Source organism: Hermetia illucens, chromosome 2, assembly GCF_905115235.1.
Source record: "Hermetia illucens chromosome 2, iHerIll2.2.curated.20191125, whole genome shotgun sequence".
NCBI classification, from domain to species: Eukaryota; Metazoa; Arthropoda; class Insecta; order Diptera; family Stratiomyidae; genus Hermetia; species Hermetia illucens.
The window spans coordinates 121,834,674-121,861,125 of NC_051850.1; the positions used below are offsets into that span (position 1 = coordinate 121,834,674).

The 26,452-nt window shown below is 42.2% G+C and overlaps 1 protein-coding gene across 2 annotated transcripts in view; it reads right to left on the bottom strand.

Moving 5' to 3' along the window:
• Nucleotides 1–5,419: 5,419 nt before the first annotated feature.
• LOC119650423 (intraflagellar transport protein 122 homolog) overlaps nt 5,420–26,452 on the bottom strand; it is a 66,186-nt gene continuing 45,153 nt past the window's right edge. The window contains exons 8-17 of one of the 2 annotated variants that reach the window (XM_038053234.1): nt 21,578–22,060; nt 21,382–21,514; nt 21,185–21,326; nt 20,992–21,130; nt 20,723–20,926; nt 20,544–20,664; nt 20,325–20,481; nt 19,813–19,940; nt 5,675–5,839; nt 5,420–5,595 (exon numbers count right to left, since the gene is read on the bottom strand). In XM_038053234.1, the coding sequence (XP_037909162.1) occupies nt 5,503–5,595; nt 5,675–5,839; nt 19,813–19,940; nt 20,325–20,481; nt 20,544–20,664; nt 20,723–20,926; nt 20,992–21,130; nt 21,185–21,326; nt 21,382–21,514; nt 21,578–22,060 (1,765 nt within the window). In that variant the 3' untranslated portion in view covers nt 5,420–5,502. Of the gene's footprint in view, nt 5,596–5,674; nt 5,840–19,812; nt 20,013–20,324; nt 20,482–20,543; nt 20,665–20,722; nt 20,927–20,991; nt 21,131–21,184; nt 21,327–21,381; nt 21,515–21,577; nt 22,061–26,452 lie in introns of those variants that run through there. The other variant, XM_038053235.1, reaches the window with a different exon arrangement.

Genomic DNA, 26,452 nt, shown 5'->3' on the forward strand with positions numbered 1-26,452 from the left:
GTGTGCCTAGAGTTGAAGTCGCCACCGAAAATGAGGTACTTGTATTTTAACTGGAGATTGCCCAAGATTTTAAGATCTTGTCCCAGTTGCTCATTCCGAGAGTTGCATTTGATGTAGACGGAAACTACCAAAATCCGTCTACCATCCGTGGTTTTTACTATTGCCGCCGCGGCGGAAGAGGTCAGCAGGTTTTCAATGACGACTTCCTCAAATTCATAGTCGCCAGTGTTGTTGTCACTCCGGATAATATTATACCCGGTGAATTGCACGTTATGCCTGCTGTTTAGTTTCGTTTCTGAAACGCAATAGAAGTCTCCTTTTAGACTGTTAATCAACACTTGGGCTGTGGCACGTTGGGCGTGTGAGATCAGGGACGCGGAGTTCAAGCTGACGATATTTAACTCCATAAATTCATAATGAGTTTTATAGCGGCGAATTGCCAGTGCTCATTAGTTGAGGCCGACGCGAGAGATTGCACCAATTCGCGGAAGGCGTTTGGTGCGGGAATGGGAGCAGGTTGTGCTGCCACTCTTGGTTGAGTGTTTCTGGCAGCTTGAGCGTACGATACGCTGGGATTGACCAAGCTTTGTGACAGTTGTGTCACTGTGCGCTTGACTTGATCCTTCGGTCGCCTGTCTTCCGCATTCCCCGCGAGGATGGGATTTTGTGCACCTGACACATCTGTGCACAATTGAACAATTTTGGGCGATGTGCCCAAAATTCTGGCAGTTAAAACACTGCACTTCCTCGAAACTTTTGACCTTTTCCAAGGTTACCTGTTTAAGAGCGGTTACAGTTTTTACACTAACCTTTATCTTGTTACGTTTCCTCCTCCGCACAAAGTTGAACGGGTCACCTTCGTCGTTGACTTCAGGGTTTGGTGATGGTCCCACGCTGTCCATCTCGCACTCTTCGTTGGTTCTTGTTGAGTCCTCTATTGCTGCTGGTGCTCCCCCGCTGTCGATGACGATCGGTTCACGACTATTTCTTGCTACACTGGTTCGCACCGCCTCTTGTAGCGCTGCTACCTCCTGTTTCAGCTGAATTATCAGCTGTTGTTGGCACTCCAGTTGCTGTGCGAGGGCTGCTTTCTCGCCTCTGAGCTCTTCAAGCTCCTTCCTCAGCGGGTAGTCGTAATTTTCTGAGGGGCCCGTGCTCCCCTCCTCCTCAGACGATAGCTCCCCAGGGAGTGCCATTTTAGACCTCTTGGCGGACATTATTGTCCCCAAGCCCGTCCTCAGCTCTTCTCCGAGTCTTCACACAGTATTCACTGAAATTAAAAGAAAAACAATTACCAATAATATTGAGATGCACTGCATACTTCAATCAACTGTACTTCCTTTTGAGAGTACTACACTTAACACTTCACCACTTTTTTTTATTTAAGTCACTTGTTTATAATTTCCTTTCACCGTGCTCCGTGCCACGTCTGTCCGTTTCGACGTCTCGGAGCGAACTAAACAATTGATTGGTTTTCCACCTTTTTATATTTATACCTGTGTGCGAATTTATAAGGCTCAGGTAAAAAACTAACAGGTAAAAAAAGATTCGATGCTCTTTCTCATCGAGTACTCTAGCCGCGGCTGCAAACTCGTTACCTGTTTAACCCTGTAATTTCTGAACGACTCGGAATCTCGGAAAATCCCTTTGCCCACATATTCTCCGCTATATATAGATACCATTCATGCAAAAAAAATCGATTTCTCCAACCCGACACACGGGATGACCCCCTTAATATGGAGAATTTCGCAAAAAGGATCTTAATTCGTGATCACCACTATCAGGGCAGGGTCTGAGCTTCAAAATGGTATATAGCTTCGCGGGTCTGAGTGCCAGGAAAATTGCTGATTTTTGGAGGGATCTTGGGAAAAACGTTAAACGCTTATATCTCCGTTAATATTGAGAATTTCGCAAAAAGGAGCCTAATTCGTGATCACTGCTATAGGAGGAGGTTCCGAGCTTCAAAATGGTATATAGGTTGGGGGTCTGAGTGCCAGGAAAATTGCTGATTTTTGGACGAATCTTGGGAAAACCTTTGAACGCTTATATCTCCGTTAATATTGAGAGTTTCGCAAAAAGGAGCTTAATTCGTGATTAATACTACTGGAGGAGGATGGGGGAGGATCTGGGCTTCAAAATGGTATATCGGTTGGGGGGTCTGAGTGCCAGGAAAATTGCTGATTTTTGGAGGAATCTTGGGAAAAACTTTAAACGCTTATATCTCCGTTAATATTGAGAATTTCGCAAAAAGGAGCTTAATTCGTGATCACTACTACTGGCGGAGGATGGGGGAGGATCTGAGTTTGCGAACGGTATATAGGTTGGGGGTTCTGAGTCCCAGGAAAATTGCTGCTTTTTGGAGGAATCTTGCAAAAAACTTTAAACGCTTATATATCCGTTAGTATTGAGAATTTCGCAAAAGGGAGCTTAACTCGTGATCACTACTATTGGGGGAGGATGGGGGAGGATCTGAGCTTGAAATTGGTATATAGGTTGGGGGGTCTGAATGCCAGGAATATTGCTGGTTTTTGGAGCAATCTTGGGAAAAACTTTAAACGCTTATATCTCTGTTAATATTGAGAATTTCGCAAAAAGGAGCCTAATTCGTGATCACTGCTATAGGAGGAGGTTCCGAGCTTCAAAATGGTATATAGGTTGGGGGTCTGAGTGCCAGGAAAATTGCTGATTTTTGGACGAATCTTGGGAAAACCTTTGAACGCTTATATCTCCGTTAATATTGAGAGTTTCGCAAAAAGGAGCTTAATTCGTGATTAATACTACTGGAGGAGGATGGGAGAGGATCTGGGCTTCAAAATGGTATATCGGTTGGAGGTCTGAGTGCCAGGAAAATTGCTGATTTTTGGAGGAATCTTGGGAAAAACTTTAAACGCTTATATCTCCGTTAATATTGAGAATTTCGCAAAAAGGAGCTTAATTCGTGATCACTACTACTGGCGGAGGATAGGGGAGGATCTGAGTTTGCGAACGGTATATAGGTTGGGGGTTCTGAGTCCCAGGAAAATTGCTGCTTTTTGGAGGAATCTTGCAAAAAACTTTAAACGCTTATATATCCGTTAGTATTGAGAATTTCGCAAAAGGGAGCTTAACTCGTGATCACTACTATTGGGGGAAGATGGGGGAAGATCTGAGCTTCAAAATGGTATATAGGTTGGGGGGTCTGAGTGCCAGGAAAACTGCTGATTTTTGGAGCAATCTTGGGAAAAACTTTAAACGCTTATATCTCCGTTAACATTGAGAATTTTGGAAAAAAGAGCTTAACTCGTGATCACTACTATTAGAGGAGGATGGGAGAGGATCTGAACTTGAAAATGGTATACATGTTGGGGGGCCCAAGTGCCAGGAGAACTGCTGATTTTTGGAGGAATCTTGCGAAAAACTGTAAACGCTTATATCTCCGTTAATGCCGAGAATTTCGCAAACAGGAGCCCAACTCGTGATCGCTACTGTTGGCGGAGGATGGGCGAGGATGTGGGCTTGAAAATGGTATATAGGTTGGGAGGGCCGACTGGTAGGAAACTGCTGATTTTTGGAGGAATCTTGGGAAAAACTTTAAAAGCTTATGTCTCCATTAATATTGAGAATTTCGCAAAAAGGAGCTTAGTTCGTGATCATTACTATTCGGGGAGGATAGGGGAGGATCTGAGCTTCGAAATGGTATATAGGTTGGCGGGTCTGAATGCAAGGAAAACTACTGATTTTTGAAGGAATTTTGGCAAAAACTTTAAACGCTCATATCTCCGTTAATATTGAGAATTTCGCAAAAAGGAGCCTAATTCGCCATCACTACTATTGGGGGAGGATGGAGGATCTAAGCTTCAAAGTGGTATATAGGTTGGGGGGTCTGAGTGCCAGGAAAACTGCTGATTTTTGGAGGGATCTTGGGAAAAACTTTAAACGCTTATATCCCCGTTAGTATTGAGAATTTCGCTAAAAAGAGCTTAATTCGTGATCACTACTATCGGGGGAGGCTCTGAACTTCAAAATGGTATATAGGTTGGGGGGTCTGAGTGCCAGGAAAATTGCAGATTTATGGAGGAATCTTGGGAAAAACTTTAAACGCTCCGTTTATATTGAGAATTTCGCAAAGGGGAGCTCAATTCGTGATCAGTACTATTGGGGGAGGGTGTGAGCTTCAAAATGATATATAAGTTGGGGGTCTGAGTGCCAGGCAGTTTGCTGATTTTTGGAGGGACCTTGAGAGAAAACTTTAAACACTCATATCCGTTAATATTGAGAATTTCGAGAAAAGGAGCTTATTTCGTTGCCACTATTGAAGAGGAGTATCAAAACTTTCAAACGGTATATAGGTCAGAAGTACCGGCGCCGGGAAAATGGCCGGAGTGTGGAGGAATCTTTTCAAAAGCTTTAAACGTTCAGATCTCCGTTAATTCGTTATCACTAGTGAAGAGGAGAATTAGAACTTTCAAACGGTATATGGGTTGGAGTGTCCAGGTGCCGGGAAACAAAACTTCCTACTGACGCTCGAGTCATCAGTTATTAAAGGGGTCATCATGTGTGTCGGATCCGCGGAATCGATTTTTTTTGTCATCAATTGTATCTAGATATAGTGTAAAATATATGAACAAAATGATTTTTTGATATTCGGAGTCGTTCGGAATAAATATAAGAATAATAAAGCTCGTATTTATCGGTCCGAACGACCTTCGAATGACTTCGCTAAAAGGACAAAGTTGAAGCCAAGGCTGTACATGTGTTTCTTGAATAAACCTAAGGTTTATGGACTAGGTATAACGGATTAATGATCAGTTAAGATTTTATGGCTAAAAATGACATTCTACTTTTTGCATGTTGAAAATCAGCTGCCACAATAGCCCAAAATCTATCCAACGAAATTCTTTGAAATTTTCGCAACTTATTCAGAATATATTTCTACGGTCCGCAAACTAGGACAATTGCGATTCATTCACACCAAAATTCGCAAAAAAAAAAGATTTACACGGCCCCAAAAATTTAGCTGTATTTCAATAACGAACTCTGCGATCGGGCTGGGAAAATTACTATGCACGCACGATATTAGTAAATCTATGGCGAAAAATTCGTATTTGTATCTTTATCCAGTTCTTCACAACAAATTTCTAAAAAAAGCCAAAAAACGGACTTCACACGGGATGACCCCCTCACGTATTGTATGATTTGATCTACTGCGAGATTTTACGATTGAGTGACTCATATTGTTCCAAAGTTAAATAACTTTGCCATATTTGTTGCCATATTTATCGAGGAAGTTGGCAAAAAAAAATATTACGAGGCCCAATGCGCATATTCCAACTACCTTACCTCATCTGAAAACCGTAAATTTAACCCCAACAACCAAAACACACAAATTGGATGCATACAAATGGCTTCCACTGGTAAAACATAATATAAAACGCACATATTAGGTTTTAATCAACAATTTCTATTATTTTTTGGTGCAGTAATTTGTACGAATGAAAACATAACTGTTTGGAATCGATTCCATTAAGTTTCATACAATTTCTCCGAAGATGCCCGGCAGAATGGGCAGTATCCTTTTTGCAAAACTTGCAATTCGAAATCCTCAGAGTAAAATGTCTGAAAAACATTTGGCAAAAATAAGTGAAATCAAACAATTCAAAATAATTCAACAACAAGCGATCAAAACATTTCTCACCAGCAAGCATTCAGGACAAAATGTTATTTGCAAATCCGGTAACAAATTCCGATAATACACATTTTTCATATTTGTGTTTTTATTCTTGATTATAAGGATGTGGCTTGGATCGATCGCTCGTAATGATGCCCGATCAAAGGATAGAGGTAAAGTTGATGTCATCTCCTAGAACGGAAAAAGTGAGATGCTGGCGTTTAGCAAAATCATAAGTGATATTTATTTTAGCAAGATAAAACCAAATTCCAGTAACAATATTCGAATATCAATGAAAGAAATTCTACGTCGACGTAATATTAGGAAAATTCAAGCACAAACTTCCTTCCTTCCTCTTCTGCCTGATTTTCCGAATGAGCATATGATTTCACTTCAAGGGGTAGCTGTAATGGTTGTTATCAACCCTTAGGTTTGAAACTCGTCACGAGATACGACAGTAAACAATAATTAAGGAATTAGGCCGCCGTAGCAATTTCAAAATATCGATCTTTTGCTTTTTTTACTAAATGAATGCCCTGATAACTTAAGAATGACAGATGATTAAGATGGGGAAAATATCTAAATACTTTTATTTTGAATTTAAACGGAACACCTTTTTGTAAAAAAATCCAAAAATACACTTATTAGACCGCTACAGTGGCCTAGCCCTTTGAGAAGCACTTCACTTAGTTGTGGGACTTGGAAATCTCGCGACAACTCTAGGGCGCGGCGTTAGAAGATTCGGTCAATGAGATTCAGGCGTTCATTCTAATTTCATCGTTGTCATTGAATGTTATTTACTTGGGTAAATAGAAGCCTTTCAGAAAAAAAACATCTCCTCAACAACTAATCAAGCTACATTCACCATATTTAAGTTGCCACCATGAACACTATACAAAGGCGAGTCAACTCGAAACAGAAGGCGCACAAAAGCATTCTTTAGATGCATATATAGCTTGCAAGTACGCCTATAGCATCTGCAGGTTAACTCTGAGCAGCCGAACGAGCCAAATTACTTAATGGTTGCCCTACCTTTCTTAGCCCATAAAAAATTGAGTCCTGGGTCGAAAATTGTACCTCCCGTGGTACAATTGGCACGTCTTGGTTCCCGTGTATGTCATTGGATCTATGAAATGTCCCTCAAACATTCTAATATTTCATCGATAAAATTTTCTAGAGTTCCGGTTTCGAGTAAGGTTATGTTGATAATACACTAATAGTATTTGATTCTGCTGAAAACCATATTGCACGCATTAAAATTATTTTTGAGTGCACCACCTTTGTCAGGTTCGCTCAACCCTCAGCAACTGTCGCACACGCATTGGTTGGCTCAATAGTTAACCAAAAAACTGTCACGGTACCAATACTTTCTATATGCATTAGATCTCCCAATTCGAAGTTCTACTAATAATAATCACGGATCCACGGGGGCAATATGATATATGGTTGCCAATCACCCTTTGTTGGGGCACAGCGTGTCAGGCACGCATACGCACCATCATAATCGGTGTGCTGAAATCCATTTCAACTTCTCGCAGGACTTCCCGAGAACACAACACTCCTTCCCCCTTGTTCTGCGCCATCTTACGAAAATCGATTTCACTGCACAGTCAGCAATGAAACTCTCGCCCCTAATTGATGTGTGATGTATCCATTGTCACCAGGGCCTGCAGTGAAAGTTATACGAGTCCTGGATGACAATTAAGTGGGTCCCGCAATTATCCCCTTTTTCACTGAAATGTCTATTCCAGGCTCCCGAGAAAACTCCGGACACAAAGGAAATCTTCCCCTTTACCACCCCGCTTTTGTCAGGTCTGATTGCCATTCCCGCTTTCCGATCACCTCACTCATGGGTAATTGGTATATGCGCCAGCAAGGTTCTCTATACGAAATCGTATCAATATTTGACAATACTATACTATACGATACTACACATCGCAAGCAACTGTTGAGGCAACGAAAGCGGATCTAGTGCTGTTAAGGCATCGCTTACATCCAGTTCGGTACTTCCGACAGAAGCCACGGTTCCTAGGTATGCAAATTGATCGACACCTTCAATGCTCTGTCCATTAATGCAAATGAGGAGGTGCGATGAACCGGCAAAGTGAGAATTTTAATTTTGTTGGTCTATATCTTCAATCCAACTATACTTGCCACTCTTTCCGATAAGAAAGCAGAAAGATGCCATCGTCCACTGAACGCCTCGACGTCCTCCGGACAAGGCAGTGTAAAGAACATCACCGACAACAAGAAGAAATAATATCGGTGGCAAGATGCAACCCTGACGGACACCGCTTTGCACCTCAAATTCCTCTGAGACTTTATCTCAGTGTAGCACATGACAATTTCCGCCACCATATGTATCTCTAATAATAGCTAATCAGGGAAAGATAGGTAGGTAGGTATCAGTGGCCGCTCCGAGGAGCCCAATTAGCACTTTGGTGCGCCGTTTTGATGCCACAAACTCCTAAGACCGTGACTGTTGTTATGGGAACAGGGAAGCAGAGTCCAGCCGGCTCGGATCTTCACAGCAAGCCCGTAGCATTCACGAAGGAAAGCAGCTCTCCGACCCTGCAGCTAGAAATCTCACTGAGGTCCCTAAAGAATGGTTTACCCAGTGTCCGCAGCCTGACTCGAGCCAGGGCTGGGCAATCGCAGAGAAAGTGCATGAGGGTTTCCCTTCCTTCTCCACAGCTTCGGCAATGCGAGTTGTAGGGTAAGCCGAGCCTGCAGACCGCCGTAATCTTGAATGCATTTGTACGCGTCTGTGATCGGGCTATGTTATAAGCGGGCCAAATTCTCCCTGACTTGGCACAGCTTGTAAACTTTCGCCATCTCAGGCCCGCGGCTGCTAGGTAGTGCGAGTAGACTCGGCCCCCGACAGCCGCCAGCGGAACACCGACTGTATTCGCCGAGGGACTGCCAAGAGCAGAGCCTTGCCTGGCCAATCCGTCAGCCCGCTCATTCCCCTCTATGTTCCTATGCCCGGGAACCCAGAGGAGAGTGACCTTGAGCGTGCCGCCCAGATGGTTGAGCGCGTCTCTGCACTGCCCCACCAGCCGGGAGATGTCGTCGTTGAGTACAAGTACTTGATGCCCGCTTGGCCGTCGGTCAGAATGGCTATGTTACGCTTGGGGCTCGAATCACGCTCCTGCCATCGACAGACTTCCAATATCGCCAGTACTTCCGCCTGGAATACACTGGTGAAACCTGGAAGACCATACGACTTAGATACACCGTGTGTATTCGAGAAAACCCCCACGCCGACTCCATAGGCCATCTTTGATCCGTCCGTAAAGAATACCGTGTCATAGTCTTGCAACACGCCGCTGGTCTTCTACTTTGCTCTGGTTGGAAGGTCCACAGCAAAGTTTCTCGTGAAGTTCAGCTTGCGTGTGACATGTCCGTGGGAGATGCCCACATTTCTCGAGGTACTTCATCTAGGATGTTGCTGTGGCCGTAGGACTTCGCTGCCCAGCATCCGGCAGGGAAAGAGGTAAATAAAGTATAGTTGGAGTTATTCCACTATGCTAAAGCCTACGTGAACTCTCTTGGTGACAGGTCCCACAACAGACCGACCAAGAAAGTACATCCAATGTCGTTAGAAACAACATGATCGGATCGACTAACAATAATAATAATAACCGTTGACGCAACAATCCAATTGGATCAAGTGTGTTAGCGCACTTCATTCAAGACCGATTTTGGGAACACCCATGACCTTGTACTTATGAATACATGGTACATCAAATGATTTTCTCATCTTCTTACATTTTATAGTGGGAATAGTAAAACGCAAATCGACTATATTCTCAAGACGGCGTCACTGATTGCAAAGCCATTCCCTACGAGACCATCGCACCTCAACTTCGGCCGTTGATTGCATCGTATGAATCAAGCCGCTGATAAAACCGCGTGAGGAACGCATTGGCCCGCCGCGCATTGAATGGTGACGATTTCGTAAAAGGAAAGAAGAAATGATCTCACTTGCCGATTACCATTACGTATAGGGAAGAATCGTGAAACCAAATTAAAGACATGATCCACAAAACGGCCTCTGTAACCCCCGGATCACCAAGTCAGGTAGGCAGTACATAAACCGAGATACTTGGCTTTGGAATGACGATGTTTAAATAAAGATCCATGAAAAGAAACGTCTCTACCACAAGTTTCTCGACGATAACACGCACGCTAATTGGCAAATTTATAAGAATTCCGATCGGGAAGCAAAGAAAACGATCGCTGTCACCCGAGCGATCCATTATGAAGATTTTACGATAAACTGGATACTTGGAATGGCGAGAGAGATCTATATCGACTTGACAGAAGCCAACACCAATACACACAGGATGTCGAACACTTCTGTTGCGTTGATGACCGATCGTCGAACGATGGCGAGAATATTTCGAGCAGATTGCAACTGAAGAATTTGTTCATCCTCTACTTCCACAATCATTGCCGACATTTGGAGCAGTTCCACGTATCTGCGCAACTAAAGTCGAGGAAGCAATAAATCAAATGAAATCGGGGAAAACAACAGGACCTGACGACATCGCATCTGAGCTCTGGAAAGCGAAGAGCTGGGACCCAACACTGTGGCTCAGTGAATTCTTTAACCGGGTTATTCAGGAAGGAAGAACACCATCTGACTGGCAAGAAAGTACCACACTTCCAACATGGAAAAAGAAAAGTAATCCAGCAAAATGTTCAAATTACCGTCCAATCCAATTATATGATATTCCCATACTGAAAATTTTTTATCACATTCTTGACAACCGTATTTGCGAAATCGTTGAAATAACCGTGAATCAAGCCGGATTTGTCAAGAACTGCGGAACTACTGACGCAATACACGCTGCGGGGTTACTCATGGAGAAACACCGTGATAAGTATCGCCCTCCATACATTGCATTTCTGGATCTAGAGAAAGCGTTTAACCGTGTGCCACACGAACTCATCTGGCTATGACCTTAGTGCCATAGGAACTTGTGCGCTGGGTTCAATTTCTCTACCATAATCCGAAAAGTAAAGTTCAAGCTGTGGCGGGTTTTTCAAAACAGCTACGTGTTTCTGTTGGTGTTCATCAAGGAAACGCCCTCTCACCACTCCACTTTGTTATTGTTATGAACACTGTCATCCGCGATATCCTACGTCCAGCGCCCTATACACTGCTTTGTGCAGATAATGTTTTCCTAGCGTTTAATAGCAAAAATTATCTCGAGCAACTTGTCCAAAAATGGAATGATTACATCATGCAACACGATCTCAGATTGAATCTGAATAGAACTGAATTTTTAACAATCGATCCCCATAAAACAGGGCACTATGACTGTCAGCGACATTGGCCTTCCCAGAACTGAGCGATTTAGATATCTCGGGTCAATGCTATCAGCCAATGCGGAACTGCGTTATGAAATTGCTTCACCCATTAACGCAACCTGCATGAAGCGGCGTTCCACAACTGGTATTCTTTTTCTGTTTCTATGGTTCTGAGGTAAAAGGCAATGAACGGCATCTTGCGGTAATGAAGACGAAGATGTTGCATTTTATCCAGATCAAGCATTTGATGGAACCAAATGACGAAACCTATCATGACGAACCAACCCCACTTATGAACGAGACAAAGGCTGAACAAAAGGAAGAAGAATTAAATACAGTGATCCCACATAGCCCTCCTCCACCGGAAACTATACGGACATAGGCTATTATTGCCTAAGGTTGATTCACTCTTCACAAACTTTTTAATTCCTTTACATATTTAGTGAGTAGATGCGCATAAGTACCTAGACAAAAAGTACCACCAAAAGGGTCCATGCATCTACTAAAACTCAACTATTCATTTTCAATTGAGTAAATAAATCGTAAAGTAAAATAGAATAACTACAAATAAACTAATTACCGAAACTACGCCATTTTCAGTGAAACACCATAGTTGAATTTCGGAGCACAATCAAATAGAAATTTGTCGTCGTCGTCGTTCAAAAGGCAGCATACGTGAAGAACCGGTAAAGCATTTTCAGATTACTCTACGAGTCCCAGCGTGCAGACAATATCGTTTCCGGTAAGGGAAGCAAAAAAAAATATTGAGATGAACATTGGACCGTCACTTGGCACAGTATCAGATCTTTTGTCGGCCGAAGAAATTTCCTTCCTTCCTTCCTTCCTCACCACGACGATTATTTACCTTCTTGTTAGAAAAGACGTATTACAAGATCCTACAGACACAAAACCGATTACTAGCTTGCCAGTCCTATACAAATAACTCCCGTTATAAGTAAAAGGATCAAAGCGTACCTCGAAATTAACAACATTCTGTCTGAGTAGCAGAAGGGCTGCCGAGTTGGATCAAGGGGTGCAAAGAGTAACTAATTATCGACTCAATAGTTATAGGACACGCAACTATAGGCAAAAGAAATATATTTAGTTGCTAGCTCAATTACGCTAAGGCTTATGGCACAATCTCGCATTCCCAGACAAACGCTGTCCTGCGTCTGAATCGTATAATTCACCAACATAATTGCGATATCCGAGTTGGTGATTTGAAAAATACTTCGGTGCCCGAAATCCTGCAACGTGTGAAGTTAAATGTGTGTCAACTCGCAATCTCTTCACGGGCATATGGATTCGGAAAACGATCAGGAGCGAATGCTGGCTATGTCCAAGTCCCATATGCATCATGGCACTTCTGCCGTGGAGCGGACGAACTTTCCTAGTGACATCGAAGACAGAGGCATGGTTGACGTTGCGGCACAACATCAGCACGTATTTCACCCGCTGAGAGCTTATTTTTATTGAAGAAAGCTACCGAGTCTTAGGTATACAGCTGTTTCTAAAGCAGATTGCGGATTTACTCCACTTAGCTTGAAGAATCGACCTTTTAGTCCGTTAGTTAATATGAAATTGGACCAGAAGCAGATCGATAAGTAGAAACTGAAGGAAATGCATGGTAAACACGTAAATTGTCTTTGTCAACCGGTCGTCGATTTCCATTTGTCGAGCAGATGGCTATGTACTGAGGATCTTTGTCTAAAATGGAGGAATTTGTGTGTGCCATCCAAAATGGCCTACTTATAGTAAACTTATAATATTAATAGAGAACGACTAGTGCAGACCAGGCAAAATTCGATACTTCACTTACGGTATGAATTGAGACCAACAAACGCAACCAATCGTCATATTCCACACAACAAGCCTGACGTTCTATCAGTTCAGACAAGAGAGGTTGCTTCACCTACTTATATCGGTAATGTTGTTATGTTATTGTAATTCCCATAATATTAGCAGCCAAATGTGTTATACCTAAATTTCTCACGACTTATCTAGATATGCTGGGACTCTCGCACAGTCTGATTCAAATTATTAGACCGAAGACGGTGACGGAAAACCGTTCCCCACTTTATACAGCATGCCCTGTGTGTGGAAAATGTTCTTGTTTTTTTCTGATATTGAATTGCATGAATTTCAGATATAAGTTACATCACAGACAACTAAGAGCCTAATCTTCAATGGCATATAATGTGCGGAAAGGCTCACGAGTGACAGGCCTGTGCGCCGACCAAGTTCTTCGACACAGCCAGGAGCGGACGAAAGCTTGGAGACTTCGAGTAACAGTGGGGGTTACTTTCCATACATTATTCCCATACAGGCAGCACAGAAAGAACATTAGCACAGAATATTCTCAACTTGATCTTATTACAGAGACATCTGCATTTCTCAGACGAAGCAACAAAAGCAGATCTAGTGCTCTTAATGCGTCGAGCAACATCCAGTTTTGTGTTTCCGTCTATAGAAACCACGCTTTCCAGATATATACCATAAATTAATCGACGCCCTCAATGCTCTGTCCATTAATGCAAATAGAGAAAGTATGATGACCCGTCAGGCTGGGAACTACGGGTTTTGGGTGTTTATCTTGATTCCAACTTTACTCGCCTCTCTTTCCAAATCCGGAGCCATTTGGACAAGGTTCGTGACCCGGCGAGAGAGCAAAAAGATGTCATCAGCATAGTCCAGGTGCTTCAGGAATTCCTCCACGTCCTCCACATTCAGAACGTCATCGATAACAAGATGAAATAATATCGGTGACAAGATGCAACCCTGGCGGACTCCCTGAGGACTTCACAATCGTCTCAGGTTTTATCTCGGTGCAGCACGTGACATTTTCCGCCATCATATGTCGCTCTGATAATAGTAGTTCCTCCGAAATGCCCCTCCTGCATAGAATACATCAGATACAGTCTCTGTTCACGCTATCCAAAGCCTTCTCGAAATCGAGGAAGAGCAGGTGAAGTAAACATCTTAACTCCGCGCACTGTTCCAAAATGATCCGTGGGATGTTGATGTGGTCACTGCAAGAGGATCCCGAGCGGAAACCAACCTGCTGTCGAGCAAGCTTTCTAGGTCTTCTTTGATGCATGCCAGAATTATTTTATCTATTATCTTTGCGACGGATTTCCAAAATTACAAGTGGAAATAGCATATCTGCAATAACTGCAGGAGCAGCGATGAATAACTCTGCGGGAAGACAGTCAAGCCCAGCGAGTTCACTCCGTTTGAGGGCATTAATGACCGAAATGATTTCTCTTCCGCTTAGAGGAATATACAGCAATAATAATAGTTCCAAGGAAAATTGCAGCATGTGCTACACCTATAACTATTATGAATGGTATATCGATCACGCCTAAAACCGGCAGGAATTTTAAAATATTCCCTACACGTTTTTTGCCAGATTCATAAGTAGAGTTGGCGTTCTGAGAGTTATAGCCACATGGATGTCCTGATCACGATTTGTCTTGAGAGCTCTCCCGTATTCGGAGCACCTGCTGGTGCCTGCATCGTGCCGATGGTTCACCTTTGAGTCAACTACGCAGTCGTTGCTGATATTTCCAGCAAAGAAGTGGACCCCAGGAAACGACATGCAGTTCTTACCGGAATTATTCGTTAGACTGGTGAAGTCCTGCGATAGGAAGGCGCTACCACTTCTTCTCTCTCCTATCAGGTGTACTCAGAAGGTAAGATGATTTAACCAAGCCCAGCTGAATTCTGCCGCAAACGTGAATTGCAACACTGGTGTAGTGCCAAAAATGCAACGATCGACTAAGTCGTCGCTATCTACATGTTGCCGGCGGCTTAGGAATTCGTTCGACGAGACTATGACTTCTTAAAAGGCACTTCCTACTGTGGTTAACAGTGTAGCCTCAACATCTCAGAAGTCTATGCACCAGGAGTCTCAGTTCAGTTGATTTCATCTGCAATGCCTTCCTATATCTGGGCTGCTTCAACTGGCTCTACACCCCTATGCGACGAGTTACGGTTTGACATCGTTTCCGTCGCCAACGAAGCTCCACTTACTACTGCTGCCATATATCCTGGCCTTTCATCCAGCCATACCCACGGCCCCAAGCTAAAGGTGGCGTTCTCACCTAAACAGCTCTTTATTTACAGGCTAGCGTTCGCAACTTCTACGGACGATGTACTGGAGTATATAAACTGACAAAAGACAACAACACCGACCGGATGATTGCATCTTTCAAGGTGACTTATCCACACGAAGGCAATTTTCCTTCTGGCCTGAAGGGTATTCATCAAGTCATACAAGCGCCCCAATTCGCGGGTAAATTTCAGGACAACCCGCCTGCCTTGCCGAGCAATATAACTGAATCCATGTTTACTGTCCGTCTGTTTTATCAGAATGTTAGGGGTTTAAGAACCAAGCTGGGGGCCTTCAATTTATCGGCGTTAGCTCAGCAACGCCATGCCATCTGTATCTCCGAAAATAGGCTGGACGATGCCATATTAAACTCCGAGCTCCCCGAAGGGTAACTCCACTTTCCGCTGTGACAAGGACCGGGATGCATCTCATAAGTCCACCGGCGGTGAGGTCTTAATTCCAATAAAAGATACACTTCCCACCGAACTCATCTTCTCCTCCTCTGGCGAAGTGATCTCCCTCGTTCAAACCCCAAAACAGCATAAATCTACTAAGTTCAACTTCCGCAAAGCCACAGTCTGAACTCGGTTTTAGCGTCTTTCAACTGGATATATATACTAAGCAACTCAACGTTTGATCAAGCTCTAAACACCTTTAGCAATATCCTGTCCGATCTCCTGCCCTATTATGTCCCTTCTTCCCCTGCTTGCCTACGTTCGTACACAACTTGGTTCACAACGGAGATTCTTAATAACATTCGCCTGAAACATGCACTGCGAAGAAGTTTCGGGCTTTTAAAAACTACGCCGACCTTGCTCAATTGAAGGCCATATGCCCTACAGTGAAGTCAATGATTAAAAAAGCGCATAAAAGGTATTTATTGAGTGTCGAAGCCACCCTTATCCGCGGTAACTTAAAACGCTTTTGATCTCACACTCACACTCAATATCTTCCTTTTTCTATCAATTTGCTGACTTCACTGCCAACTCCCAACAACAATCCTGCGACCTTTTCTGTACCTACTTCTCTTCAGTGTTTTCTTCTACGACCTCTCCACCCTCTACGCCTCTTCTAACTGCTGACTGCTCCGAATCTCTGGCCATTCCTCTCTTTACGCTTTCCTCGGTTGAGTTCCTCATTGGTAATCTGGACCCCAATGTCGAACCTGGCCCCGATGGGCTTCCTAACCTCTTCCTTCGTCTAAAGTTGTAGGAAATACATTTCCCTCTCTCTGAGTATAATCTACAACAAAAGTCTAGAAGAATGCTACTTTCCCCATCTTTGTAAAGAGATCCTTATCACCCTTATCTTCAAGAGCGGAGACCCTTATCTTGCTGTGAACTACTCCCCCTCCCCCATTTCTCTTCTCTCCTCTTGCTCTAAAATGCTGCAACGATACGTCAACTGGTTGATCATCCACTTCGGTCACCTGATTGTCAACGAGCAGCATGGTTTCGTGAAACATAGTTCTACGGCTTCAAAGCTTCTTGCCTTTACCAACTTCGTTGCTGAATGATTTAATTCACGATGCTATTTATATTGATTTCCCTAAAGCCTTTGATACCGTTGACCATAATATCCTCTCTAAACTCTCAGTCATATTCTGGCTTTCCTCCTATCTCTTATACCGTTCCTGCAAAGTTTCTTTTCATGGCTACTCATCTCGTTCCTTCTCTCCTTGCTCTCGCGTTCCTCAAGGCTCTATACTTGGCCCGCTACTCTTCCTGTTCTTTATCAATGACCTCGCCTCCATCCTCACCTGCCCGTGTTTGCTTACGCAGATGACCTTAAATTATTTACCTATGTTTCGTCTACGCTGGACTGTGCTCTCTTAAAGTCCAAAATTGATAATTTAGTCCGTTGGTGTTCGATCAACAAGCCAACACTGAATGTGAGCAAATGCCGCTGGATGTACTATTCACTTTAACCCTCCCTAACATCCTTTTCCTATTCTCTCAGTGTGACAACCCCTTTCACTACTGACCTCCTTCCAAGACCTGGGTGTAATATTCGACGACAAACTTCATTTCAATTCCCACTTCGTTGACATCATCAATAAAGCTTCGAAAATGTCTGGTTTTATCCAAAGCTCTTCCTCCAACTCGATCTCAATTCAGCCCTCCTTAACACTCTTCAATTCCCTTGTCAGAAACATCCTTGAATATTACTGTGTAGTCTGGTCCCCCTTCCGCATTCGTGACTGCCGCGCTCTTGAAGTTGTACAACGCAAATTCACCCGGACCCTCTTTTATAAAAAAAACCTTCCACGTGTTGACTATTCATTACGACTTTCCACCCTCAATCTTCCCTCCCTGCAGAAACACCGTACCTTCCTTAATATATGTACTCTTTTCAAACTCTGCAATTGCCCAACGGACTGCTCTGCCAACTCGGATATTACTTTCTGCATCACCTCCCATAACACACGTAGTGCAGGAATTTTTTATGTACCCTTCGCGGAGCTCGAGATTTACTTCCACTCTCCGATACCGAGGCTATGCCGGTCCTACAACGCTTCACAGCTTGAGTCCTTTAACTCTGTCTCCTTCTCTAGTTTTAAGCGTAAAGTAAGCCATTTACTTGCTCCTCCCTCTGAGGACCATATGTAATAAGGAATTTGTTTTCTGTGAATTGTCCTCATTAAATAAATAAATAAATGAGCATTGGGAACCTCTAAACCACTGAAATCACCCGGAGTAAATGGCATTTTCCCAGCGCTACTCCACAGGGCCCTAGAAATCATCTTAGAATCTCTCCTAAGGGTAGCAAGGGGCAACATAGCCTTGGGATATGTACCACGGGCATGGAGGCGGGCCGTGGTGCCATTGAAAACATTGCCGACGATGAATTGGAAGATGAAGCTGAAAATGCTGCGAAGGAGGAAGAGGAGGGCGATTCAACTTCAGAAGGCGAAGGGAACTCGGGCAGCGATAACGACGACAAGAACAACGAGAAAGAGGAGTCGGAAAAGAGCGGCGACAACGAAGACAACAACGACAAAGAGTCAAGTCCTCAAGTGCGCAAGCGAAAAACCCGAAAAGCTGACTAAGACCTCTTGTAACCGAAGTGATTTCAGATATTGGCAGGGTGCAAAACTCAAGTTGGAAGTGATGATGCCCCGCGCAACGTTTTTACGAGAATTAGTTATAGTTGCAAATTGTAATATGTGTAAATCGCCTGAAGTTTAATATAATCTAACATCCACTGAAACTGTATGCATAAAATAACTCTTACCAAATATACACGCCTTCGAGTAAACAAGGAATTGTCAAATCACGCCTACCCAAGGACACGTTGAAGATTGCGTCCTGCTCGTAAACAACTTCTACCGCTAAAGTGTGCAAATGACTTGCTTTGCCTGCAAACATACGAGCTCAGCTTGAAGCTTTAATGTTTGACATAAAATGATTGAATTGTGCCTAGAAAAATCGTGTAGAGTTTCAAACAGACAGAAACGCATGAGGATATTAAAAACAAATAAAATTAATTTTACTTTTACCATAGCAGGCAGATAGAAGTGGCAACGGTAATGTGCAGTAAAGTAACTAACGAACTCAGAGGCAACCTAACAAACATTAGAATACAGCTCCAGAGTTATGCTGATGACATTGTTTTAATCTGTAGGGGCATCTATGAGACAGAATCTTAACTGGACTAGAAATCACTAGTAACTAGCGCAGGAAGGCAAGGCTGCCCATAAATCCAGCCAAGGCTAATATAATAGCATTCACTAGGAAGCAGATCACCAGTAGGCCATTAGATTATATAGAATGGAAACGAGTAAAAAAGGTCAAACATATGTGCAATGAGGGCATGCCCCAGGACATTACTAGAAGTCCTTCTGAGATTGACCCTTCTCCATCTGCCCATACAAACGCAGCTAGGGAGAGCGATCTTCAGAATATCCGGAAGTACCCGCGAGGCGTGGAACTGTCTAAATCGAAGGAAGATTAATATTCTAGGCAGTATCCTGAAATATTGATGCCAAGGGTCAACATGACAACAAGGTTCGATTTCAATAACAAGTAACAGGACACACTGGGAGAATGTAGCAGTGACCGAAGACTTAAACCAGCAACTGATTACTTGGTACACTGACGGATCCTTCACAGCAGAGGTAGCGGGCGCCCTAGTCATTAATCCAAGGTAGCATACTTTGAATCAATTGGTAAGCATACTTACATATTTTAGGTCGAAATATACGTCATGGATAGATGTGCCCTTCAACCTCAAAAGGAACTATAGACGTTAGAACATTGGCATTTTAATAAGCCAAACGGCTATTAAGGCACTTAGGTCCAATCAGGTGAATTTCAAACTGGCATGGGAATGCGTTAACAGACTGAATACGTTCGGCTCAATAAGGTCCGGATATTTTGCGATGCTGTATGGAGAGTGACGAAACCTCCACATATATTCTAGGACAGTGTCCATCACTTGTGCAAAGTAGGTTGAGGCTTGGAAGTAGGAAACATAATAGAGTTCCTGTCAGTAATAAGCTGAAAGACATACTATAGCTAATAGGTATACTATCATCAGTAAGGAGCCCAATAGTTTTCCTTGGACGCTACGTTAGAATATTATTATTTAACTTCCTGTACTAAAATCGTCACATAATTCCTTATTTCCCAGGGAAACAGACAAATACATCAGTTCTTGAGAAAATTGCGGTATTCAAAATCAAAACAAAATCCATCCCGCTCAACTCAATAAAATAAAATTGTTTTGCACATACCTCATTTCCAGCTTCTGCAAACGGATCTGTTTGATCATCATTTGTTTTCGGTGGAGCCAATAAAATCCGCTCTGCTTCTGCATCACTTATATCGATCTCCGGGTGAAATTCAACCAGGGGCAATATTTCTAAGAAACAGGAATTTATAAACTTTATAACTCAATGAACATTGCCGGTATTAGATGTGCCGTTGCCAAAATCTAATTGTGTGCAAGAAAAAGTAAGAGAAATAGTTATAGATTACTGACTATAGCAGAAATCATTGGATAGAAATAATCATTGAATAGAAATAGAAGAAAATGAAATAGTAACCCATTATCTGAGAAAAGCTGAGCTTCCATAATTGATAGTAAGTAATTAGTGAATACCAACTATGAAAACTATTACTTTGTTGTTTTTTCGACAGAATTCGTGCTACAATAAGGAAAACCATCCCCTCACCAAAACTTCTCAATATAATATATCTACATAAGCAGTGCAAGCAGAGTACCTACGAAAATGTCTTATCTTACCGAAGGATACAAAAGAAAACGTATAGTCCTGCTGACAAGTCGGACAAGAGTTTCCATTCATATGGGTGCTATAATTTGAACATTTGTAGCACAACGGCATCAGCTCTTCTGGGTCGTTGAATCCTTGCTTGCATGCTTTGCTGTTTAAATAATTTATCTAAAAATTCGAACAAAAATAGCAAATTCAAAAGGACAAAAACTATTAATAAATAAACGTACGTCAATCTGTTCTTGAATGTTTGCTGGCGGTTTCAATGTCTGTAGCCTTTTATTTATTTGGAAATAAAGTTTATTTGCATCTAAAGCCTTTGCTTGTTTCGACAGCGTATACAAGACGGCACTGCAAGAAAAACAAGGATTATTATGTAAATACAACGCAGTAAAAAAAAAATACTCACAATAAACTGACGCCTTTGGGAGGACGTCTGTTTCCAATTTCGTTCAATATAAAGCGACTAGCATTAAACAGAGTTAACGGTGGGTTGCTTGTAAACGGTTCCTTCAAATATGTATGTATGATATTGTAAGCAAAATATATCTTCGCCAATTTGAATAGTTTTTTGAATTCTTGCAGCTGATGTTCGGTCGGAAGTTCGCCTTCCCTGGAAATCACAACCAAATTGAATGACTGCTCATTTTTGTAAAGGAATCTTCAAAGTTGCCCTACTTTGGAACTTCCAAAAACTGCTTCGCCATTAGCCAATAAAAGTAACTAGCATCTAAAAACCTCTCTTCGTTAATAGCACATTCACTCAAATTTTTGAGTAACTTTTCAGCATCTTTGATTCGTCCAGCTTTTATATATGCTAAGACATAAATTTGAATTATTTAACGGAACGGTAGTAACGCCTTCGACTTACATTGATGTGCCTGTATGAATTTATCTGATTCAGCAAGCCAGTGAGCGTGTTGGTAATGTACTGATGTCAATAGTTCAGGTACACTTTCAGCCAGTCGGAAAGCCTCTGGCCAATCACGCGCCTCAACATGTAATTGCACAACCTAAAAAATTCCGTTTTCAATTACAATATTAAATAATCAATTTGTAAGAAAAAACCTGAGATTCCTCCCCGAGCTTCTTATATATTTCTGCTGCCAGAGGTAGTGCTTTTAACCTCTTTAAATGAATTGCAATTTGTTGCAAGGCGGTCCTTTCAGTTTGGCTTAACCGACGACCAATATCGAATAACCTGAAGAACAATTCCATTGAGAACCATGCATGGCATAAACATATATAAAAAATAGAAACTTACACATCCGACCACCCTTGCTCTGCAACAATCTCAATAGCCCGCTCATTTTCTCCTGCAGATAACAATAGTTCAGCGGCTGCTCTGGGTTCATGTACCGAGCAAGCCCACTCAGCACGTCTCCTCACTAACTCCCTTTTGTCAGCCACATCGTCGTCTTTTACGAATTCCTGGGCCAAATCAAACATACGAAGATCGCTATACATCGCCAAGGCACGATTATTGTGATTGCATTTCTGATAAAGTCTAGCGGCCTCTTTAAATTTTCCAGCAAAGGCTAAGCTTTCCGCCTGTAATACTTCTTTTGGGACATCTCCTCTTTTCTGTTTTTCCTGAAGTTCATTGATCAATTGAAGCCATGGTAAATTACGGACTTTCACGAAAGCATTTCGAGCAATGTTTAGTTGAAGAGCTTCTAAGGCAGCGTGGGCTAAACCTTGCCAATCGTTTGCTGGTACACCAAGACATGCAACTTGATATGCCTCTCTAAAAACAAATGCAGAAAATTATTATGCAGTTAGCTCCAGGGGGCACAAACGTTTCTAAGACGTATTGGTTGGGCTTCGGATACAGATGTATCTACCAGGGGGCGTTATTATCAGCGAAGTTATGATTTTTTAACTATTCACAGAACTCTATTGCGTATTGCGCTCGACTCATTTGTATTGACTGAACTTGGTGCCTTCTTCAGCGGAGCCTCCGCTTCCGAAATACGTATTCTATGAATAACAACAAATTATGGATTATGAAGAATTTGAAACTTGTTTATTTTTTCAGTATGTTGACAGAAGTTCACACGATCATGGTATTCTTTTTCGAAAGTAAAGGCTGGTCTCCCGACTGCGAACGTAGGATGCGAGCCTACAATCCTAAGGCCAAGTGAAGTAATTGACCTAACAATCTACACTTCAAAGTTGTTAGAGCTGATTAGAGACTGACTGACTATTGCGGGCGAACAGATTGTAATACAAAGATCCAATCCGAGGAAAACAAATTGGACAAAGTTTAATGCACTTCTTGGCAACAAAGGGTCTCTTCCTAGTAAGCTAAGGACTCCTTTAGCGCTAGAAGATCAATTGAGAACTCCGAGTCGCACACTTTTAGACTGCTTTGGAGACGGTTCCTCGGTGGCACTGAGAACTGCAAAAACTGGGCGAATCAACCAGACCACTCCAGGAGCGTGCTGCTGCTGGTTAAACTTCAGAAACTCACAGCGAAATATAAACGACTTATAAAACTTTCGAAGCGGGATAACTACAAAACATGCTATGAGAAAAGGTAAGGTGAAGAAGAGACTTCAAGGTTGAACAAAGTCCTTACAAGAGATGATGGATCGGCCAAGTTGGACTCTCTTAGAAAACCGGATGGGACTTTCACAAATTCGAGAATTGAGTCTGTACAGACTATCTCCCTACGAAAGGCGAATTCGTGTTCGTGTTCGTGAACATTAGAGGAGCCTTTGACTGTGTGCCTTTCCAAAAATTTTGTGATGCCGCCAGAGATTATGGTCTGAATGAAGTATGTTTATCGACTCATTACTATTCAGACTACAAAATTTGCCAATTCACATCCAAGCCCATGCAGATGACGTATAACATAAGCTAGCTGTTAATCGTGATCTCGGAATGGTGTGTAGAAATATACAACGCCCCGTTGATTTGATTAACAGTTCGTGCCTCAAGCATCAACTTTCAGTAAATCCAAATAAAACCACAATGGTTTTATTTACAAAAAGGAGAAAACTGAATGATTTTTGCCTGAAAGAGGTGAAGAAGGAAAGGGGGAATATCTGAGAGTTATTCTAGATAAGAGGCTTCCTCCTTGAAGCAAAGATGTAGAGGTAAAGATGAAGCCAGCACTCAAAGCTGGAAAACGTTTGCCTCGACTTGGTTATTTAGGCCTCATATGGTGATATGAATATATGTTGCTATCATTAGGCCAATGTTTCCTTATACATCCAAAGTGCAGTGGATCAAAGTTAAACAAAAAGGTTTTCATTGTAAAGTAACCGAACTATAAAGAACTGTATACCCGCGTATTACCGGACCCATGAGCACGACATCTGGCACAGCTTTAAATCCATTACTAAATTTCTAGCCCTTGTATATATATATATATATATTGTCAGAGCACTGCAATGAAAGCAACTCATAGACTTATTTGATAGGATGGACAGAGTATTATTATTATAACTGAATCCAGTTTTTGTAATGCCTTCTGATTCTCGGGTCCCCATACATGTTTAATAAAAAAAAAAATTGGAAGTATTCAGACACAGTCAGTCAGTAGTGTAGAGGGATATGAAATGTCGAGTGTCTTTGCAAAAGAAGGTTCAATTTCCATGCCGGGAATGGAATAGCGATTGTGTCAGCACCATTGGTTAAGTCTGTTATTAAAAACTGGGAACAAGTTTCTTATGATCGCAGATGGCAGAGCCTTAATGCTGGCAGCCACATCAAACTTTTCCTGTCAGAACGAAACAAACATACTGCAAAGTATATAATAATAATAATCGTTGGCGCAACAATCCATATTGGATCAGGGCCTTGAAGTGTGTTAGAGAACTTCATTCAAGACCGTAACGGTACACAACAGAACACTGTATGAGACAACGTGGTCAGCATTGCGCTCGCGCGGAATTATTACCCTAATTTGACTTAGGTACTCATTCACAGCTGAGTCGACTGGTATCCGACGTCAAATCACGATACAAATCCCCACTGCCACCAGTGAGATTTGAACCGCTACCTTTCGTCCTTCTGCCTTGCGCTCTAACCACTCAGCTATCCGAACATCTGCAAAATTTATGCTGTCGAAAAGGAGAAGACTTTGTGGGCATTTTGATTGGCCATATTTCATTATTAGATTTTATGTTTAAAATAGGTATTCTCCAAGATGATACGTGTCCATCCTGTAATGAGGAAGTGGAATCCACGGAACACTTTCTATATGAATGCCCTACCTATGGACGCATCAGGCATCAAACTTTTGGTTCTGATGTGCTCCAGCTACAGCGGATAGCATCCACTAACGAAAATCCTGCGATACATAAATGAATCTGAGATATTTCGTTAGGCGGGGGAATCGAGTACAATGTCTCTGCTCTGCGTGCTCAAAGGCTTATATAGTCTAGTATAGTCTACATTCATCCAGATCGAGCAGGCAGCACGAGATCTTGGGCTACACATTAATGAAAGCAAGACGAAGTACATGGTACGTTGATCGTTTCTCATATCTGAATGTCGAAAATCACAACCGATAACAGCTATGATGATGAAATCCGCGCACGAATGTTGGCTGCCGACAGAGCCTATTTCAACTTAAAAAAAAAACTGTTGCATTCGAAACGTCTCACCATAGGGTCAAAGATCTTACTGTACAAGACAATTCTTATATATTCTTCAGAGACCTGGGTTCTTAGCAATAGTTCGCGTTTGAGAGAAGAATCTATGAGCGATATCACGACTGTCTGGTTATGGATAAAATCCGGCTGAACAGGTTGCGGTGGGCGGGTCACCTGATCCGGATGGATGAGGATGATCCAGCCTAAAACCACGGCGCAAAACCGGGATGTCTGGAGTTCCTTACTAAAGCAGGCCTAAACCGGATACCGGTTGTTGAACCGTTGATGATAATGATTCACCACGACCAAAAATGTAAATTTAGCTACTAAAGCAAAAGTCGCCTACTATTCTTTCAGGCAGGGGAATAATATTTGTCAATCAGATAGGATACTATCATGATAAAAAATATTCCCGGAATTCATTCAGAAAATTTAAAATCCAAGATTATTCATGAAAACCGATATTATCCCCTTCAAAGTAATCCCCACCTTTCGAAGTTTGGTGTGTCCATCAGAGCGATCTTTCTTTTTTTGTTGCTTCGCCGAGGCTGCTCAAATGCGTGCACCCTAGTAGTTTTTTGACACAAATCTTCTCGTTCTTGACGAATTGCTTAACACAAATGTCTCATAGCGCCCAAATAATACTTTTTACTCAATGCCGAAAATACATGATGCATGACACCATTGAAATCGCAAGCCCAGCAAGGACCCATTTGATGGATGTCGGGTCCAATTTAACTATGGAAACTGTCTTTTGCAAAAACTTAACACAAACGTATTATTACGAATTCAAATCCATATCCAAAATCAAACACACGCGAACCCAACAAAATAAAGAGAATTTAATAGGTGCGCCACACGGTGGCAATTCCGGGAACTTTTTGAGCAAGATAGTATATCTTCTGTCTTATTAGAGTACCAGTAAACAGGTCTATTGATAGTAAATAACTACACTACCTAGAATACCAGCATAAATCCCCGGCATGTGCACCTATTCTGAGATTACCCTGTCAATTGCACCAGAAATTTAGGAAAACCAAAACAAGATCATAGTTCCTTCAAGCTTAAAGTTTCCCCCGCTTATCCTTAAAGTCACTCAGAAAAAGGAATCTGCAGGCTAGCAACCTGAATATTTTGAAATTCATTATGCTAATGAAGCGTTATCCGCGAACCTTAAATGATAATCAAAGGTTGTTAATTATCGTCTAAGAATTATTAAGATTATTTTCTAGAATGTGCGCACCCCCATTATTAATGAGATAGAGGGTCCCAGGATGCTCGCCTTTCCTAGCTAGGATTACTGGGATATCGGTTAGACATTCTGAATTCTGGCCTGAACAAGGTAAAATAATAGGACTCTGGAGTGTTCCCCTCTCGTCTGTAGTACTGTACTTTTGTAGGATATTAAACTTAGCATTAGTTTACGTAAATTCAATATCTAATGCATTCATGACCTAGGAGCCATAGAAAAACTTTCAAATTAACATAATCGTCCAACTTACGCAAAAACTGAGATTTGTAGTCAATCCCACTGG